The 21,516-nt window shown below is 39.5% G+C and overlaps 1 protein-coding gene across 10 annotated transcripts in view; it reads right to left on the bottom strand.

The window, feature by feature from the left end:
* gphnb (gephyrin b) overlaps positions 1-20,355 on the bottom strand; it is a 114,333-nt gene extending 93,978 nt beyond the window's left edge. For 9 of the 10 annotated variants that reach the window (XM_058379063.1, XM_058379064.1, XM_058379067.1 and 6 more), the window contains exon 1: positions 20,248-20,355. In XM_058379063.1, coding sequence (XP_058235046.1) covers positions 20,248-20,311 — 64 coding nt within the window. In that variant the 5' untranslated portion in view covers positions 20,312-20,355. Of the gene's footprint in view, positions 1-167; positions 229-20,247 lie in introns of those variants that run through there. The other variant, XM_058379065.1, reaches the window with a different exon arrangement.
* Between the last annotated feature and the right edge of the window lie 1,161 nt (positions 20,356-21,516).

The raw sequence follows: 21,516 nt of genomic DNA, 5'->3' as shown, positions 1-21,516 counted from the left end.
ATGAGAAGAGCTCAGAATAGAATAACAGAATAGAAAAGCTCAAACACTAAAAATACTGCTGAACGAAACAGCTTCCTCCTGACTGGGACATATAATAATGTTGAGTTTTAAGACATAATGAACCAGTCTTGATCAAACCAGGTGTTAAATGCAATTCGTTACTATACCACAGTGCTGAATTCTCTGATCTGATTTGCTCAGGTGTTGATTCATTTCCTGTAACAGCACCTGTGCACATAATATAAAATCACAGATTTATAACAATATGATCGATCTAATATGTTATGACTTAATTAAACATGTTATTTAACAAACAAAAGCAAACAAACCATTGACGTGAGTAAGTTGATTTAAGGAGCTCTCTATTTAACATTTATGGAAGGAGTGTCGGTGCTTTGTTGCCAAGAGGTAAAGATGTTTCTTTAAAGTTTTGCACCACAGGAAATGATAAGAAGTGTTGAACTACATTTTTTTGTCTGATGATTGCTTTAGCTGCTATATTTCAAGTTGTAGCAGAAACATTTTCATATAAATATTAATCACAATATGGAAATACTATCACAATATTAATTGTAAATCTATAGACATGTCAGTCTATAAGAAACGTAATAACTGGTAAATTGTTTGTTGTGGGTTGTGCAATTTCATCCCTCCATCCATTTTCTGTACCACTTATCCTACACAGGGTCACAGGGAGCCTGGAGTCTATCCCAGGGGACTCAGGGCACAAGGCAGGGGACACTGTGGATGTGTTGCCAACCCTTCACAGAGCACAATCCCACACTCACACACCCATTCACACAGACATTCACTACAGACAGTTTAGAGATACCTTAGAAATCAGCATACAGCACATGTCTTTCTTTGGACTGGGGGAGGAAACCAGAGGAAACCCCCAGCAAGGCCTGTTGGGTTTTTTGTCTTATCATCCATAACTAAAAATAAGAAGAACTATGTAGGTTGAAGGATGATTATTTATGACATACTCCTGGCCTCACAATTCTCAGCTGAGGAAAAGGGCATGGATTAATCTGACCAACTCCTAAACATCCATCCATCCATCCATCCTATACAGCACTTATCCTAATGCTTCACAGGGAACCTGGAGCCTGTCTCAGGAGATTCAGGGCACAAGGCAGGGTACACTTTGGACAGGATGCCAATTTACTGCAGGGCACAGTCACACACTCACTCACATATTCATTCACACACTACAGATAACTTAGAGATGTCAGCTAGCCTACAACTCATGTTTTTGGACTGGAGAGGAAACCGGAATACCCAGAGGAAACCCTAAGGCATGGAGAGAACATGCAAACTCCACACACACATGGTGGAGATGGGTCTTGAGCCCCAAACCCTAGAGGTGTGAGGAAAATGTGCTAACCACTAAGTAAACCTAATAAAGATCAAATGACATATTAAATGTATTGCCAGGCTAACAAATATTATAAAATGTACATGAAAAAAAGTCTACAGAGACATTTCTACTCTGAAAAGTAACTAGATAAATGGCCCAATGAAACTAATTTCATCAAACAAACGACCATCATCAGTTTCATAATAAATGTTGAACACGACCCTCATATAACGAGTACAGAAATTTCAGTCTGTACAGAATTCCAGTTTCATGCTTCAAACCTTCTTGCAAACATATTTCACTAGTTACGCTGCCAAAGCACCTCATGACAACTCGAGGGTTTTTAACTGAAATAAGCGACTGATGAAACTTTGTAAGGGGCGTGGCCAAATCACAGCTCACAGAAATGATAATGTGTGCAACGTTAAAATATTTCAAGTGCACTATATATATACACTATATTGCCAAAAGTATTCGCTCACCTGCCTCGACTCACATATGAACTTAAGTGACATCCCATTCCTAATCCATAGGGTTCAATATGACGTCGGTCCACCCTTTGCAGCTATAACAGCTTCAACTCTTCTGGGAAGGCTGTCCACAAGGTTTAGGAGTGTGTTTATGGGAATTTTTGACCATTCTTCCAGAAGCGCATTTGTGAGGTCACACACTGATGTTGGACGAGAAGGCCTGGCTCTCAGTCTCCGCTCTAATTCATCCCAAAGGTGTTCTATCGGGTTGAGGTCAGGACTCTGTGCAGGCCAGTCAAGTTCCTCCACACCAGACTCTGTCATCCATGTCTTTATGGACCTTGCTTTGTGCCCTGGTGCACAGTCATGTTGGAAGAGGAAGGGGCCAGCTCCAAACTGTTCCCACAAAGTTGGGAGCATGGAATTGTCCAAAATGTCTTGGTATGCTGAAGCATTCAGAGTTCCTTTCACTGGAACTAAGGGGCCAAGCCCAGCTCCTGAAAAACAACCCCACACCATAATCCCCCTCCACCAAACTTTACACTTGGCACAATGCAGTCAGACAAGTACCGTTCTCCTGGCAACCGCCAAACCCAGACTCGTCCATCAGATTGCCAGATGGAGAAGCGCGATTCGTCACTCCAGAGAACGCGTCTCCACTGCTCTAGAGTCCAGTGGCGGCGTGCTTTACACCACTGCATCCGACGCTTTGCATTGCACTTGGTGATGTATGGCTTGGATGCAGCTGCTCGGCCATGGAAACCCATTCCATGAAGCTCTCTGCGCACTGTTCTTGAGCTAATCTGAAGGCCACATGAAGTTTGGAGGTCTGTAGCGATTGACTCTGCAGAAAGTTGGCGACCTCTTCGCACTATGCGCCTCAGCATCCACTGACCCCGCTCTGTCAGTTTACGTGGCCTACCACTTCGTGGCTGAGTTGCTGTCGTTCCCAAACACTTCCACGTTCTTATAATACAGCTGACAGTTGACTGTGGAATATTTAGGAGCGAGGATATTTCACGACTGGATTTGTTGCACAGGTGGCATCCTATCACAGTTCCACGCTGGAATTCACTGAGCTCCTGAGAGCGACCCATTCTTTCAGAAATGTTTGTAAAAACAGTCTGCATGCCTAGGTGCTTGATTTTATACACCTGTGGCCATGGAAGTGATTGGAACACCTGATTCTGATTATTTGGATGGGTGAGCGAATACTTTTGGCAATATAGTGTATATATATATATATATATATATATATATATATATATATATATATATATATTATTCTATGTATACATTTGTGCTTAATCATTAGTAGGTCACATGACAGCTTTACTACCTTATGTAAAACCTCTGGAAACTGCCCTTTTCTGCTGAATGTCTAGATTTTATTATTCTGCATATTAAACTGTGCTTAATTTTGTTGGGAGATTGCTTCCTGGTGTGTTTTTATAATGCAGAATCTCTCTTAATAATGAAATCGTTGCCATCACGTCAATACAGACAGGCTATACATCACCTGGGGTTATTACTCCTGGGCATTTTATGGAAATGTAAAATATGCCCTAATCTTTCCAGACGTAATCTATGCATGTACAGTCTGTTAAAATGACTGATGTGACGGATTCAGACTAGACTAAAGCTACAGTGATACAACAATAATCACCAATTCTATCCACTACACTTATCCACTGCAAATAATTAATTTAATACAAAGCTATGGCCTTACAGTGAGGAATGTGGCAACTAGCGATGCATTGAAAGATATGTAGATACAGTATATGCATATACGTCACACTTGTCCATGTTTGAACATAAGACAAGCATGAAAACGGTTTTGCATTCAGGATTTGTATAAACAAAGATTCAAAACAGTAATGCAGCTCATGGCAGAGAGAATCGTGGTGTGGTAACACTCGTGCGAGAGACGTAAGAGACAGACGGAAGCTTCCGATGAACCTGTTCATACCCACATCCCTAATTACAGAGTCAACTTCACCAAGCAGCATAGTGACTCATCAGAACACACACACACACACACACACACACACAGCAAAACAGGACATCACAAACGTGGCATAGCTGAAGATATGAGGTTTTATTTTTTTAAACCAACAAAGAGCTCAGGTGATCTTTGCTTCACATACCGAGAGACTGACACACAATGAACTGTCAAACAAAAGTGATAAATTCACTGTATTGTAATCACACAACTCAATAACACCATTTTTGGTATAGCTTGTATAGCTTAGAGCTTTAGTGCTGCAATCTTGTTTTGGATTTAAGAGGATCATTCGCAGTCTTCCTGTTGCTCCTTTTGATTTTTGCCTCTTATCTTTGTTCTCTAAAATGTAGGTCAACATCTTGTAGCTTATTTTGAGCGATGTGCCACAGCTGGAATTAAACTCTTTATATCTACCCTAGTATGACATTAACAACAGTGCAATTTCAGATTCCCTTGTCACGGGGTACATGAGGCTCAGAATGAAAAAATATGTAAGGGCATGCTGTGATAAGGAAAAGAATCAGCATGAGGGTGGTGTGATGTGACCTGGTGTGAAGTGGAGTTCCCACCCTGAAGCCACTGTTCTCGAAAATGTTCTAACAACGCATCCTGAAATGTTTTATTCCTCACAATAATATGTGTCAATGATTTCAATCTTTTGTTTCTTAATGACATTAATGTGTGTTTAAAGTTTATTATGATTATAGTTGCATTTGATGTCATAAAATGGAGCAAAAAAAAGGAGCAAATTGTGATGGCTAGACATCATGTCTAGAAAACTGCAGCTCTTATGGGGTGTTCCCAGTCTGCAGTGGTCAGTATCAGTGGTCATGGGCGGCCAAGACTCACTGATGCATGTGGGGAGTGAAGCCTGGCCCGTGTGGTCCGATCCAACAGACTGTTGCTCAAATTGCTGAAGAAGTTAATGCTGGTTCTGATAGAAAGGTGTCAGAATACACAGTGCATGATGGGTCAGGGCTGTTTTGGCAGCAAAAGTGGGACTAACACAATATTAGGCAGTCGGTCATAATGTTATGCCTGATCGGTGTATCAGCTACAAACAGACATTCCATCACCATCATCTTTATATCTTTTGGACAGAAGAAAAAGGAAAGTCTTTTGCTGCATTGGACAATATAACGTTACAGCTTTATGCATTATAAAATGCTGACACTGGAGACTCCTTCCAGAAATGCTACATAAACACTTTCTAACAGAAATCTTATACTGTATTGCTCCTGGTGTTGAAAAACATTATTTGTTTGTACTTTCGAGGTGTAGCGTATAGCTCAAGCAAAAGTACTGGATTTTGAGACACTAGACACAAAACAGCTTTAATCAGGCTTAAATGTGAAAATGTGTCCCAAAAATAAATTCATTAATGACCCTTACTAATTTTTTTTTTTTCCGGATGGAGCTGGTTAACACTTTCCTAATGATAGCACCAGTTACTATGCAGCGACAGTGACAGCCAGCATCACAATGGTGCTAAACAAAACTGAAATGTATAATTAATACCAAGAACAATCTGTTGTGATATACAGCATTAGTATTTGAAACTAGCCTTATAAAGCTGGATTGGTTTCATAGCGTAATCTGGGGATTCTCTGATTCGATCTAGTAAATCATTTATGCTGGGAATGTGTGTGAAAACGAGTTAACTGACATTACAAAGACAGACTGCAGACAGTCAGATCAGTTACAGTGTGTATATGTCAGATTCGGAGCTTTATTGGCTACTGGCCAATAATCTGAGCTCTAACAGAGGTATAGATGTGATCATTAACAAAATAGGACTTTGTTCTTATAGTTCCTAGGTGCATAAAAGGATTGTACACAGACCCCTGTTGGAAAATTGCAGGATTTCAATTTAGGGGTTTTGTCAGATGGACAAAGATGAAGAACGCTTCTTTTTTCCCAGTGCGCAATAGTCAAATGATCCTAAAAGTACATGTCGCGCTGGGAACACAGACAAGACCGAGCATGTCTCAAGGCGTCTGCTGTTCTAAATCAGTCCTCTTTGATGGCACAGTGCTGATACGTTATTCTATACTGATTACATCTACAACTGCATTGGGACAGACTTGATCTCAACAGATAAATATTCCTACCTACTCCCTAATTCTACAGCAGTAACATTATGAATATCAGGACAGGTATACGTGCAGGGCTTCATCTCACTGCATTTGAGTTGAAGATCATTAATACAAACAGATAACAGAAGGTATATACACCGATCAGGCATAACATAATGACCACTGACAGGTGAAGTGAATAACACTGATTATCTCCTCATCATGGCACCTGTTAGTGGGTGGGATATATTAGGTAGCAAGTCAATATTTTGTCCTCAAAGTTGATGTGTTAGAAGCAGAAAAAATGGACAAGTGTAAGGATTTGAGTGAGTTTGACAAGGACCAAATTCTGATGGCTAGACCACTGGATCAGAGCATCTCCAAAACTACAGCTCTTGTGGGGTGTTCCCGGTCTGCAGTGGTTAGTATCCATCAAAAGTGATCCAAGGAAGGAACAGTGGTGAACCGGCGACAGGGTCATGGGCGGCCAAGGCTCATTGATGCACATGGGGAGCGAAGGCTGGCCCGTGTAATCCGTACTACTGTTGCTGAAATTGCTGAAGAAGTTAATGCTGGTTCTGCTAGAAAGGTGTCAGAATACACAGTGCATGACGTGTCAGGGCTGTTTTGGCAGCAAAAGGGAGACCAACACAGTATTAGGCAGGTGGTTATAATGTTATACGTGATCGGTGTACATACACTGAATTTTTAGTGTGGTCAAATAAATTCTTTAGTTTGCCCACCAGACAAGTGCAAGCTCCAAGATGCTGCTCAGTCTTATCATTTCGTCAAAACGGAGTAGTTAATAAAAACTGCTAGATCAGATAATGTAGTATAGCTATTTAGTTAACTCGTAGAAGTGTAACAGTATAATGGTTTATATATAAAGAGACCAGGCTCTTGATTGGATATCTCCGCGTAATGAAAAATACATGCATAATAAAGTAGACTTTTCATTACGAAATCCTGCCTAAAATTACAGGAAGTGTAATAAAAAAATTCAACGTATTCAAAGCCACACTCACTCCTGTTCAAAAGTAGCTTCCTCAATTTTGTCTTGAGGTTTGAAAAAATTAAAAACTAGACGGAAACAATGTGCTATATTGGTCAAATATGTGTGCACCAGCATTAATGCCACTCCCTCCAGGATACTGCCCTTTTTTGATTGCAGAAATGTACACAAAATCAAGCAAATATATTTTAAGGAGTTTGCAATTTTTCATTAAAAGCAAAAAAAATTCCAAGGTACATTGCAAATTTGGGGGAAAAAAGCTCCAGCAAAATCAAGCATTTTTAGCGGCAACATTTACAAAACAGCAAAAAGGACTATATTACTGCAAAAATGCAGTTTATACATTTTACACACCAAAAGAATTGTCTTTTTCTCAAAAAAACAAAACAAAACAAAACAAAAAAAAACAAACAAAAAAAAGGAGTCTCAGCTGGACTTGGGTGGTCACCCCTTACTTTCTGTAAATGGAGATTGATTGATTGATTGATTGATTGATTGATTGATTGATTGATTGATTGATTTATTTATTTATTTATTTATTTATTTATTTATTTATTTATTAATTAGTATGAGACAGAATCTATTAGTGTATACAATTATCTATTAGTGTATACATTTAACATTAGCTGACTATATTTAGTAGAGATGGCAAATTGACCAAAAAAAGGTCAAATACTGTAAACAAGCAAAACAGGGAAAATAAATAAATAAATAAATAAATAAATAAAGCAAACAGGCAATTTTTTTCCCTTGAAATATTAAACAGACCTACGACAACATGTTAAGCAGAAATTATTACAGACACCAGCAAACTACTAAGACTGCATATTAAAATTTCTCTCTCCTCTACTGTCCTTAAACCTGAGACGATAGAAATGTTCATTTTTTCCTGTCTTTTTTTAGGCTTTAGTTCTGGACGGTTAAATTGTTTATTTTTAAAATCCGGGGAAAAAAAAAAAAAAAGATCGTGGGCAGGGAAAAATCAATATCAAGTCTAGTGCGAAGTGAACATTGTTTCTTTAAATCCAGCATTCTTTATCAGTACCTCACTACCACTACACTACGACACTAAAACTGTATGAAGTAAAGAGTATTGTTTTAGACTTTGGTCCATGGAGACTCAGCAAACTCTCAGAAACGCCTCTCATACTCAAACTAATCTCATACACGCCACTTGGATATACTAAGTGGGTGTGTGTAGTGAGTCACGGTATAGCATGTCATGTCATTATCAAGTGTTAAAAGCAGCTCTTTTGTAAACAGTCATACATGGGGAGTCTGTGTCCACAGAGGGGAGCAAAAATGATCGACTGGGCGCAGTGTCTTGATTCTGAGTGCAAATTAAAACTACTGTTACAATGATCATCCTTTATTTTTATTGAAGCACTGCTTAAATGAACGGATATTCACCGAGAACTGTTACATCCTCTGTTATACTTTTTAAAAATATAAAACAGTAAAGAAGTATGTGATTTCAGATAGCTGTTATTTCTGGAAACTGGGAAGTGCTGAATCAAATGATTCACTTAGGCAGTTCAGAAGAGTCAAATGAGTCGTAACTCATACAATATACACTCGAATTATGAAAACGAGCACTAATTTGAACATTAGACTGTTGGCAGGAACACACACACACACACACTCATGCACACATTTATGTACATCGCTCTACTTCAGCCAAGTTCACTAAAATCACACTGTCCCACAAATTCCCTTTAACACATCACTGAAACCATAGGTGTGTGCAAGCGCTCACAGGAGCTCAGGATTGTGTGTCACAGCCCTGCATGCCTCCAAGCATCTGATCCCCCTAGCCACCACTCCATTAGGGCAGTTATTAAAGCGGCCCTGTGACAAAGTCCACAGATTAAAGGAGAATGAATGAGATTAAACAGTCTCCTCTACAATCTCGTTTACCTGAGCAGGGGCACACTATCAGGATAGAAACGGGGAATAAAGAAACATTACACTACATTCACACACACTTATACACATCTGAAAAATTCAGATATCAAAATGAGACATTTTATGGAAATTAAATGAAAGGGGATGCCCAGGGAAAAGTACATGCTTTCAGAGTGGTCAAAAAAATGAACGAGTTCTAAGCTACTCAAATAGTAAGTTTTCTACAGTGATGTTAAACACTCAGTGCTTATTATTACAACCCTGATCAGCATTCAGACCACCTGCCTAATATTGTTTAAGTCCCATTTGTGATGACAAAACTACTGCAACTCATTGAAGCATGGTCCCCACAAGGTGTGCTGAAGGTGTGCTGAAGGTATCTGGCACCAAGATGTTAGCAGCAGATCCTTTAAATCTTGTAAGGTGTGAGGTGGAGACTCCATGGTTCAGACTTGTTTGTCCAGCATATCCCACAGACGCTTGAGGATTGAGATCTGGGAAATTTGGAGGCCAAGTCAACGTCGTGAACTTTTTGTCAAACCATTTCTGAACAGTTTTTGCAGTGTGACAAGGTGCATCATCCTGCTGAAAGAGAACACTGCAATTAGGGAATGCAGTTGCCATGAAGGGCTGTACTTGGTCTGTCAGGTGATATGCAGCCAACTAACATCCACATGAATGGTAGGACCAAAGGATTTCCAGCAGAACATTGCCCAGAGCATCACGCTGCCTCCACCAGCTAGCCTTCTTCCCATAGTTCCTCCTCCCCAGGTAAGTGACGCACATGCACCTGCACATCCATCCACAAGATACACCTTTCTATCATAGCCAGTATGAACTTTTCAGTGCTACAGAAGCATTTTTGTGGGATCAGACGAGGCGTGCTAACCCTATGCTCCCCAAATACATACAATGAGTCTTGGGTGCCCATGACCCTGATGCAGATTCCATGGCTGTCCATCCCTAGGCTTCTTTTGTAAGGTATTAACTAGGAACACCCTGCCTTTTTGTAGAAGCTCTGACCTAGCTGTCTAGCCATCAAAATTTTATTCTTTATTCTTAGCCAAATCCCACCCACCAGTTAAGCTTATCATTTGAAAGCTACAAATCTGCGATGGAGAAGGCTAACACGTGCTTTCTCCGACACACACGAAGCCTGTGGATTACCGATTAGGCTGCGATACGGGGCACTATCCATCCTCTTCCACATGCATGAGCTCACAGATCTTAATAAGGAGAGATAGTTTGCCACCCCCTCCGTCCAGACAGCACGGCCAGTTTTGTTCTCTTACATCCCTGTTATAGCTGTGGCACTGTCTGGATTTGAACTTATGATCTCTGGTTGGTCGGGTGAACACTTTTCTGTTGCACTGTACAGTAGCCACGAATTTATTAAAGACAAAAAAATTAAATGTATAAATACACCACCGAAAATTATCAGCTTCCAAGCTCCATAGAGAGAGGAAAGGAAAGTCCCTGAGATGACATAAGGTAGGAGCCAGACTCAAAAGGGAACACATCGTCTTCTAGCTGACACCAGATAATGTGATTCTAAATTCAAACAGTACTAACAGTGTTGAAAGGATGTTCAGTAAGAGCATATTATGAAGAGGAGTCCTGGGATGAACACAGGACAGTCTTTATGATTATATCAGGCAGAAACCTACAGCATGCAGGTGAGATCATCCACTGAAATACGGGAGACTTGGGCATAAACTGTTTTTGGAGGGTGTTTCCACAACAGCAAAAGGTTAGTACAGAAAGCTCCAATCAGAAGTAGAGAATCAGGATACATTAATGTACATACATGATATTCTGATTTTGTGTGTGTGTGTGTGTATAAAAACAGGTGACCAGAGATCTCGCCACTGCTCAGGTATGCATGTGGGAAATTTCCCCACTATACGTCTTACAAAATAGTGACCAGATTTACCAAATGACCCACTGACCTGCCTAGTCATGAGGTTCATACCACATTAAGATGCACCACGTCCTCTCTTAGTTTATGATATTTTCACATTACTCCATAACGACACTGGAGTGGTGAAGATACTTTGCTGTGCCCATTATAAAAATATGATTATCTAGAATGTCTATAGAAAACAAATAAGAATGGAATGATAAATATAATAAATGAAGAAATGATAAATGAGCTATATAAAGTAATGATAAATGAGCTAAATGCAGTAAATGAGGCTTTGGCTCTGACAGTGGTCTAAAATTAGCTGCTGTGTGAAGCTGGAGCCGATTCATGTGTGCTTTGATGTACATGTGAGCGCCTACGCAATCCTCATCCAGCCTGTGCTGCTACAGCTGAGAGAGAAAAGGAAAGGAAAGAGAAAGAGATGCATGCTGTCTGCTGGAGAGGCAAGCATGCTCATTGGCCATTCAGTCCACATCCATCCATCCATTCCATCCATTCCGTCTATTGGCTGAAGCACATTTAAGGTTGTGGTCAGTGCAAATGACTGTAAGAGCACTGTGTGTGTGTGTGTGTAATCCGCATACTGTGACCCATGATGCCCTCACAACCCCCACCCCCGGCCCCCCTCCTGTGTGTCTTACGGCAGCTCAGCTAGGTGACAGGAACATGGCTGCAGCCCCATTTTATCATGCCCAGCTTTGGCTGGTTTTTAGGTCAGCGTTCACAAAGTTGACAGTGCTAAAAAGGAAAAGCAGGTGTGTTTGGGAGTGTGTGAGCTGATACAAAAACACTCCAGGAGCCAAGAACACGCGCAGCACTACAGTCACTCCTGATAGCTGACGAGATATGCACAGAGCTCCCGCTTAAACTCTCTTGAAACTGAGCACGAATGGAGAAAACACACAGTGAGCCCTGCCTGTGTACAGCCTGACAGATGTGTGTGTGTGTAGGAGAGACACATACTGGGTGGAGATTTCTAAAAGGTCAGATGATTATGGGTGCAGTGGTTTTGTGTTTGAGGAACAAATATATTCCGTGCATGCCGCTACTCAACTCAATGAGCTTTTTTGGTGATTATAAAGCACACACACACAACGCATTACATTTTTAGATGACAGTAATTGCTTAACCACTTATCATAGATTAGATTCATCATGATGATGTTTTAAAGAAACTGACTTCATGTTTATCTGCACTCAGAATTTTGATAAACAGCAAAGGAGCATCACCAATCAATATATCAATTATTAATCATTGTATAATATATCTTACATTTACAACACAGATATCAGAAATATTTATGATATAGATGTCGGAGAAACAATCCACTAATTTTTTTTTTTAAACTTACATTTTATTGGCCTTTAATATTCTTGTGTGTTTTTCATCTGCATTGTGCCGTGCTACTATTCATGTGAGCTGTGAAGGACACCTTCATATCAGGTTATTATCATTAACAAAAAAATAGTAAAACCTGTTAATGAACTGAACAACAGAATTAAAGTAGATACAGAATATGTATATATATATATATATATATATATATATATATATATATATATATATATATATATATATATATATATATATATATATATAAAATTTTTAAAAAAAAATTTCAATATTCTTTTTTCATTTTGTTTTTTTGTGTAGCTTGAGTTTTATTTCAATGTGAAAAAATGGTGGCTGTCAGTGTGTCAGTGAGTCAGTGTGCTCTGGCAATACTTTAATTATAAACACTAAAAAGAACGAGCGTCAGTTGTAGCTGGTGAATAAACTGGGGAAATTCACGTGCTATGAAAAGTGCCTGTGACTTCATCCAGAGTCACAGATTGAGTAAATCATGTGAGAACGCCTTGATGTAAGCGTGCTGACTGCATGCCCTGCCGTGTGTTAGCAAATTAGAAATGCAAAATAATAACAGAAGAGTATAGTTTAGAATAGAATAGTTTTGGTCAAAGGGGTGTCAAAGTCAAATTCTTCCCAGGTTGCATGTCAGTATTTTTTGGAGCCTGTGTATAAGGTGTTTCTAGGAGATAGAAGCACAAAAGCAACCCCCCCTATGTATGTATGTATGTATGTATGTATGTATGTATGTATGTATGTATGTATCTATCTATCTATCTATCTATCTATCTATCTATCTATCTATCTATATAAATAAATATATGTGTGTGTGTGTGTAGAGAGAGAGAGAGTGAGAGATTGATTGATAGATAGATAGATAGATAGATAGATAGATAGATAGATAGATAGATAGATAGATAGATAGATAGATAGATAGATAGATAGATAGATAGATAGATAGATCTGTCTTGAATGGGGTCCCATATTTATCTTTATTTATATTTATCTCCCACATCTGTCTCTCTCTCTTTCTCTCTCTCTCTCTCTCTCTCTCTCGCTATATATATATATATATGTAGAGAAAGAGAGAGAGAGAGAGAGAGAGAGACATAGATAGATAGATAGACAGATAGATAGATAGATAGATAGATAGATAGATAGATAGATAGATAGATAGATAGATAGATAGATAGATAGATAGATAGATAGATAGATAGATAGATCTGTCTTGAATAGGGTCCCATATTTATCTCCCACATCTGTCTCTCTCTCTCTCTCGCTAAATATATATATATATATATATATATATAGAGAGAGAGAGAGAGAAAGATAGATAGATAGATAGATAGATAGATAGATAGATAGATAGATAGATAGATAGATAGATAGTATATGTATGTACATATGAAGATATATATTACAATATATTGTTATATAATAAAAGCATTGTTTTGAAATATTTATACTTCACTCGAGTATTATTGAAACTGAATACTTATTACAGAACTCTTCATTATATTTTCTTGAACCCCCTAAAAAAAATACTTTTCTCTCCTTACAATTTTATTTAGATTTTCATCTCAATGAAAGAATTTCTCAAAGTTCTCTTCTCTAATCCAGCCAGTGCCCATATACTATACATCATTTGGACGAGATCCCATTTACATTTCGGTTAAAACTTCATCAGTGTAGAAACAATGACCAAGATTTAAAGCAATTCATCATCGGCAGTGAATTTCTATGGTGTTTAAACAGTATCATTAATAGCGAGAGCGAGGGCGGCTGACCTGAGCATATGGAACAGTGTTAGTGAGCATGCTTATTAACAGAGAGCATGAGGTGCTGTGAATTGTGAGCACACAAAGCACTCAACAATGACACGCACATGGTTTGCTTTTGCTAGCACACATGAGCTCACGATTGCAGCTGAATTTTGAGATTTTGGGGGTGGGAATAAGATGTGTGTGGTGTTTCATCCCTCACAAATGATTTCATTTCTTCTGGAAACAGATCTTGATCTCATTCAAAATGGCGGTGAAATATAGTCGAGGGAAAGTTAATTAAAACAAACAAATGTACTAATTTTAGAAATGGAAATGATCGAAAACCACGAAGAAATAAAAAAAAAGCATTTTAAAGGGACCTTGTGCTGTGTCCCTAATAGGAAACTCCATCTCAGGAGGACAATCATTGCCCAAACATGCTGTCTACCCAGGAAGCCTCCTTCCATAAGGAATCCTCTTTTGAAGCATCTGGGGATAACAACCGTGTGTGAAGCATGTCATCATGTGCTGTAAAACAGATTTGTTGGTGCATATACCTACAGTACTTGTGCCACAGTGTCACACTCCATCTTAAGCTGAAACACAGCAGGTATATGACGATCTGAAGTCTGATACTGCTTTTCAAACACAGTATTACTACACATCTTACAAAACACTCGAGGAAGATCCTCCATCTGCTTGATTTTCATTTATGTGACATGCATCACATCATACAAACACACACACACACACACACACTTTCATTTCTGCATCCAGGATGACCACATCCATCTGCCAAAGAGTGAGCGACACTCTCGCTCGTTGAGCCGCTGCATGCATGTCAGGCTCCGAAAACCAATTGGACTGAGAGTTGCCATGCCAACCAAAGCTCCCTTCAGTCGGAGAAAAGTGCGTGTCGCATCACGTGACCCCGCGGCCATTGGGGAAGACAGAAAGGGAGGTGGAGACGCAAAGGCGCAGCCTTTCGTGGGCTCGTGGCTCTGACGGTATGACACAGATCAGTCATGGCACAAATCACTCATATCCTTATAATATCCTCATAATTCTCACACTCAGTCCACTGACCAACGTTTATCAAGAGGTCACACTCAATCTTCTGTAAGTTGTGTATGTTGAGCATGACTGATTTTGTCTGACAGTTAAAAAATCTGCCAGGCAAATCAGTGATTTCAACTTTTTTTCTATATTAAGAGCTCATTCATCAAGACTTATATGCCATACTCTTCATATAATCTAAGCCTAAATATAAACCAGTATAGAAATGTGGTGTAACAAAGAAAAACACAGTTTTTTTTGCGAGGAGACACGGATTTAACGTATCTGGAAGGAGTCTCCAGTGTCTGTACTCTTCCAATCACATGGAAGTCTTCAGGATGGAGGACTCTGAACTTCCTTTCTCAGTAACATCATGGGCTGTGTTTTTGTCTTATTAACTTCATGAGAGAAACAAAGGAAGACTAGTTAAAAAACAAACCAAAAAAACTACCATTTATAGCTGCTACAACGGCACAGCCTTATTTCATGGAAGATGACATTTATGTGTATCAAATGTCAAACTATCAAACTATGTTGCTACCAGGATGAGGATTATGGGGAGGTACTGAGACTCACTGATTCAGATTTATCCTTCTGAAATAATGTAATTCTAAAAGGTTTGGAGTAAACAATAAGAAATTAAATTAGAATTAAATTAGGATGTTTTGTTATTTGTTAACTTAGCAGTCAATAACTTGGAAGCATAAATGCTGTCCAAATTTGCTGCCTACATCAGTGGCCATCTTCCAAAAGGAAGAAATTGGTAATGACAATATATTTTTTCAAATAAAGTGTGCACGATAACAATATTTTATAAAATTGTTTAACCGATTATTAGAACTTTCCGGGAGTCAAAAACATGCTGTACACGAACGTCTAAAGAAACATGGCTCTGCCGGATGTTTATGAAACATATAGGTTTTGTGTAGAATTTACATTATTAACAAGGCTTTTAAGGACATAGTGTGTTTACAAGACTTCAGCATAAAGCAAAAAAATGGGTGTATACTTATTAGGGACCTTAAATATGGACAAATACCGATCATCTAAAAATAGACATCTCTGGTACCTGGTCCCATGCTAATACACAGAAAAATAAATAAATCCAACAGCAAGAAAGAGTGGGTTCATGTGAATATTAATGAGGTTTAATACTATAATGCCATGGACAAGGTAACATTTCTATTGCATATCTCACAGAAAGTGAAAAAATCAGGAAACATCAATATTTTATCTTTTTATTTCGGATAAAAATCGTAAATGCATTGTTCAGGTCAACTGACCCATTTTATGTTTGCACTAAAAGCGTTTTGCATTTGTCGTAAATCATCCGCATTTGCAGAATCATTTTTGAGAGCCGCGTTTCATAACCAGTGACAGCAATAATCTTTTGTTTTCTCGTGCTTTTATTTTTGTATTTGAAAAATCATTTCAAAATAATAAACATTAATTGAAACATTGTTCTATTTCAATTTTTTTTGTATAATTATGCCACCAAGGTCTTCATTATAGTACATTTTGTAATACAAATCATATATCACAAAAACAAATAATGAATGTGATCTAGAAAAGGACTTATGTTTTTTATTTTCTGTTGTGTAAAAATCTTCCCAGGTCAAATTGACACAAACAGTACTACATATATATATATATATATATATATATATATATATATATATATATATATATATATATATATATATATGTATATATATATATATATATATATATATATATGTATATAAAATTTTTTATTTATTTATTTTTATTTTGCTATTTCATTTCTGTTAAATATTTCCAAGCTACAAAGGTTTCATATATTAAAATACCAGCACACACTGGTTAATAATTTAATTTGGATTACTACTGATGATGGAATATTGCACTACAATCAAGGTTTTAGACGCTACAGCTGTCTTCTCATGCTTGGTTTTTGCCATTTTTTTGCAGCTTCTATTTTGAAAACAACTAAATGACAGCCTTGCATGTGGGATGCTCTATAGACCAAAGGTAGGTTGGACCACACACTTGGAAATTTGCTCTGATGATACATTATCCAAAATATTATATCACACCCTGTATACATTTGGCTGGGTTTAGCATGTAGTACTAGTGTAGAGTAGTATGTATAAGATGCCATTTTGACCACTGACCTCAAATTGTCTGTGTGAAAACTCAAGCTGAATCCATTTTGTATTGATTCTTGATTCCCATCACCTGTAATCAAATATTTTTGGAAACAACTCTCTGTGCTAGTTTTAGCTACATGATAACAGGTCCAGACAATTGAGTCAAATGGACCTTCTCACCTTGTAGGCCTGCGACAATTCATATTAATCAGCCAGGTGGTGGCAAGAGATCTTTGGCGGTCTCTGCTGGATTGTTTATCTTTAAGTTTAGGAAAGGTATGACTAAAATTGGAACATGTCTAGATAATTCTAATACGAATTTTATGTCTTTGAATACATATATTTTGAAATACGGAAAATTCAGTAGAATTATTGAGCAGTGAAATTTATTCTGGCTGTATTTGCATGTGTGTGTGCGTGAGGGAGATAGAAAGAGAGAAAGAAAAAAAAGAAAAAGAAAGAAAGAGAGAGAGAGAGAGAGAGAGAGAGAGAGAGACAGAGAGAGAGACAGAGAGAGAGAGAGAGAGACCAAGCGGAGATTTCTAAAAGGTCAGACGACAACGAAAGACCAATTTACTTTGTGATATCTCTCTCCTCCTTCTATTTACCCTGCCGTCTCTATTTACCTCACCCCACACTGTCTACACGTAGAGTGTGTGTGTGTGTGTGTGTGTGTGTATGTTGGTCACAGTCATTCGTCACAATGGCGAAGAGACACCCTGTGATAAATATCGGGCAGTGCCTGGATCAAATGTCAACTCCACGCCACCGCACGACCAATCTGTTACAAGACAAGCATGACGCCTGTGTACGAGTACGGGGCTGATGTCTGTGTGTGTGTAACTAATTACATATACAGATGTATGATGGCCAAGAAGGTGCAATTCAAGGCAAGTGATCAATAAGTCATGGTACCTGGGTTATGGAAGGATCACCAGTTATTAGAAATTTTTTACTTTAAGTATAGTGAAATTTGATGGGTTGAGAAGGCTCCTGTCCATCAACAGTCATACCGACACTGTACATAGGCCTCCAGCACTCCGTAATTACCTGTTTACCAGATCAAGTGAAGGTGTGACCTCTGGGTCTGTCAGTCTCAGTGAAGGACTTGTAGTCTTTGTGCCTGCCACACCTTGCATGTGTGTGAATGATTAGAAAAATGCCTGACACAACTTATGTGCCAACAATCAGTTACATGATCGTAATATTCTGAAAATTCCTACTCAACTTAAAAAACAGATGGTTTTTGACCAGCGCTAGTCAGGTAGAGGATAAAAGAAAAGCTTTTTTTGGAGCTGTTTGAAGTTGTAAGACAGAAGCCTTTCATGACAGCATCCCAAAAATTCATGGCGTTAAACTTTGTCAAGTGTCACTGGAACCACAGTTTCAATAAAGGTTTGTGGTCAGATACAACCAAAATGAAACACAGCCTCAGCAAATTTGGTGGAAAATTGCGACCGCACACAAGGAAAGGTCCAAACCTCCACTGTAAAATAGGGTAGTGGATCGTTTCCACTTTCGCCCTTTGAAGCTTGAGGTCCAGAGTCTCTTGTGACGAATGATGGCATAGAAATTCTCCCAGGATATTTTACCCCAAAACCTGGTTGCTTTTGCAAGATTATAATGTGACTCCTAAGTAATATTACAACAAAATATGCGTCAAGAAGGTTGCAAGAGCAACAACAAAATCAATATGTTCCATTTGCCATCTTCAGGATTCAAACCCCAAAAAATAAAATAAAATAAAATAAAATAAAATAAAATAAAGGAGCTTGGAATGCTGTGCACTGATGAGCCTTAGATACGTTACAGAAAGTGGATCAGTGCTGCTATTCACTTCTGGGTAGGCCAGATATTAATTGTGGATGCGCTGGATAAGTGAGATTTGTTTAGGAATGCTTCTTAGGAACAAAAAAAAGTATTCAGTGAAAATGATCCAGTACAACATGTCTGGGATTCATTTTGGCCCAGGGTGCCAATAATTCTGGAACCGACTGTAGATGCTGGAACTCCATTCCGGTCGTGACGTACCTCGTCCTGGCGTTCTAATTGCTGGAACCCACACGCTGTGTGTTCTAGTGCCAGGATTCCACGCACGCGCTTAAGCGTTCTGCTTTAGAACCGGCAGCCGGAATATTAGCGCGCTGGAATCAGAGGCGAGTCGCTGAGCGCCGCTGCGTGTCACGGCTCCTCTCCCCCGCCCCCTCCGCGCGCGCCTCTATAGGGGGTGGAGGTGACTGTGATGGGAAGAAGAGTGTGTGTGTGTGTGTGTGTGTGTGTGTATGGGGGGGGATTGGTGAGAGCGGGGTTTCCCTCATCTTCTCCATCGCTACACATCATCACCTTCACCAAAAAACGGCTTCTCGGAGGAACAAAATGCCGATAATATCAGGCTTGGCGGAGAGGAGGCAGCCGAAACGCGGTGGCCATTTTAAAGCTCTGCTGTTAGTCTGAGAGATATCGACCAGCAGCAGCAGCATCACACAACCCCGCCGTTCACCAACAACACGACGGATACGGCTTCCCCCCCCCTTTACACACGATAAAAGGCTTTGTCGCTACCTGCATTTCACACATCACATCCAAATAACCTCACACTCGACACCCACTGAAGCTACATCTACCATCTCAGACATTTAGAGGCTTCTGTCGCTTTCTGTCATTCACAAGTCACAAATCATCCCATATCTATTTATCGCCATGCAGAGCTGAAATGAATGCGTGATGCAGGGAAACCCGCACCTGTTTCCTGAGCAGATGCAATCAGCTCGAGCAATTCAGCATTGTCCATTTTTCAGCTCGCACATCTCAGGATTCACGTTTTTTGGACAATCCGAAAATAATAATGATAATAATAATAATAACAACCTAATTCACATACACCGTTTTTTCCCCCCAGTAGATATGAATACATATTGCCATAGCAATACATCAGACTGTGTATATACCAGTCTACACACTACAGCCGCTTATAGTATTATTATTATTCACGTTTTATCCGCCTTAGGTGAATGAAATTGTGTAAGTACAGGGGAAAATAGGGGGCTTTAAATCACCGAGGGGCGCAACGCTGACAGATGTGACACCGCTGGAGAAACCGCTGCAACCAAAAAAAAAAAAAAAGCCGCATCACAGACGCACACATGTCTCATTCAGCGTTTATGAATTAAAAACTGATATCACGAAAAAAAGCATATTTACCTGTGAGGACGCCGACCCGGATCTGGTGGTCGTGGTTCGTTAAGATCATCCCGTCCGACGCCATGGTTACCAGCGCTGAGAACTCCGCGCGCAGACCCCGAGTGTCGAGCGCACCGAACTCGGAAAAGGGGCGGGGCCTGGAGAAGGGAGACGGGAGGGGGAAGCGGGGAAAGGGGGGGGCGGGATCGAATGGAGAGCAGGGGAGAGTAGCCGATCGAAGATTTCGCGACTTCGGCTGTAGTGAAGATTTGTCAGAGAGGTGACCATTAGATGAGAGAGAGAGAGAGAGAGAGAGAGATCGGCTGCATTCCAACGCGCCCTCGTCTGACGTCCTCTTAGGGGACCGTTCTATTAATTTATCAGCTCAGGTGAAGTTTGTTAGAAGAGCCCTTGGAGGCTCAAGGGACTGAGTCAACATGATTGAAGACTAAAAAGAGTGGAACTTACCCAGAAGGCCGTGCGATATGACGCAATTACGTGTAAGCAGAAGCAATAAAATATTTCATACTATATAAAAAAAAGGCCCACTCAACATTTTGTATTAATGGTGAATTCAGGTTTATTGGGACAGTTGAACTTAGCAGCATACCCTGATCAGGCACAACATTATGACCACTTGCCTAATATTGTGTTGGTCCCTGACCCTTGCACTGTGTATTCTGACACCTTTCTATCAGAACCAGCATTAACTTCTTCAGCAATTTGAGCAACAGTAGCTCGTCTGTTGGATCGGATCACACGGGCCAGCCCTCACTCCCCACGTGCATCACTGAGCCTTGACTGCCCATGACCCTGTCACTGGTTCACCACTGTTCCTTCCTTGGACCACTCTTGATAGATACTGACCACTGCAGACCAGGAACACCCCACAAGAGCTGCAGTTTTGGAGATGCTCTGATCCAGTGATCTAGCCATCACAATTTGGCCCTTGTCAAACTCGCTCAAATCCTTACTCTTGTCCATTTTTCCTGCTTCTAACACATCAACTTTGAGGACAAATGTTCAATTGCTGCCTAATATATCCCACCCACTAACAGGTGCCATGATGAGGAGATAATCAGACTTATTCACTTCACCTGTCACTGCTCATAATGTTATGCCTGATCAGTGTATATTTTTTGGCCTGATAAGTTCATATCACTATTTATATGCATACAACAACAACAATACACAACACAATTCAACTCAACGGTTGGTTCATTTTAACCCATTAGGCTAGGTAGAGAATCATATCGAATCCCGAAATAAACCAATGTTAAAAATAACCCA

This window comes from Hemibagrus wyckioides, linkage group LG25 (genome assembly GCF_019097595.1).
Source record: "Hemibagrus wyckioides isolate EC202008001 linkage group LG25, SWU_Hwy_1.0, whole genome shotgun sequence".
NCBI classification, from domain to species: Eukaryota; Metazoa; Chordata; class Actinopteri; order Siluriformes; family Bagridae; genus Hemibagrus; species Hemibagrus wyckioides.
The sequence above is the reverse complement of the archived record's forward strand: the minus strand, read 5'-3'. Positions and strand labels throughout refer to the sequence as shown.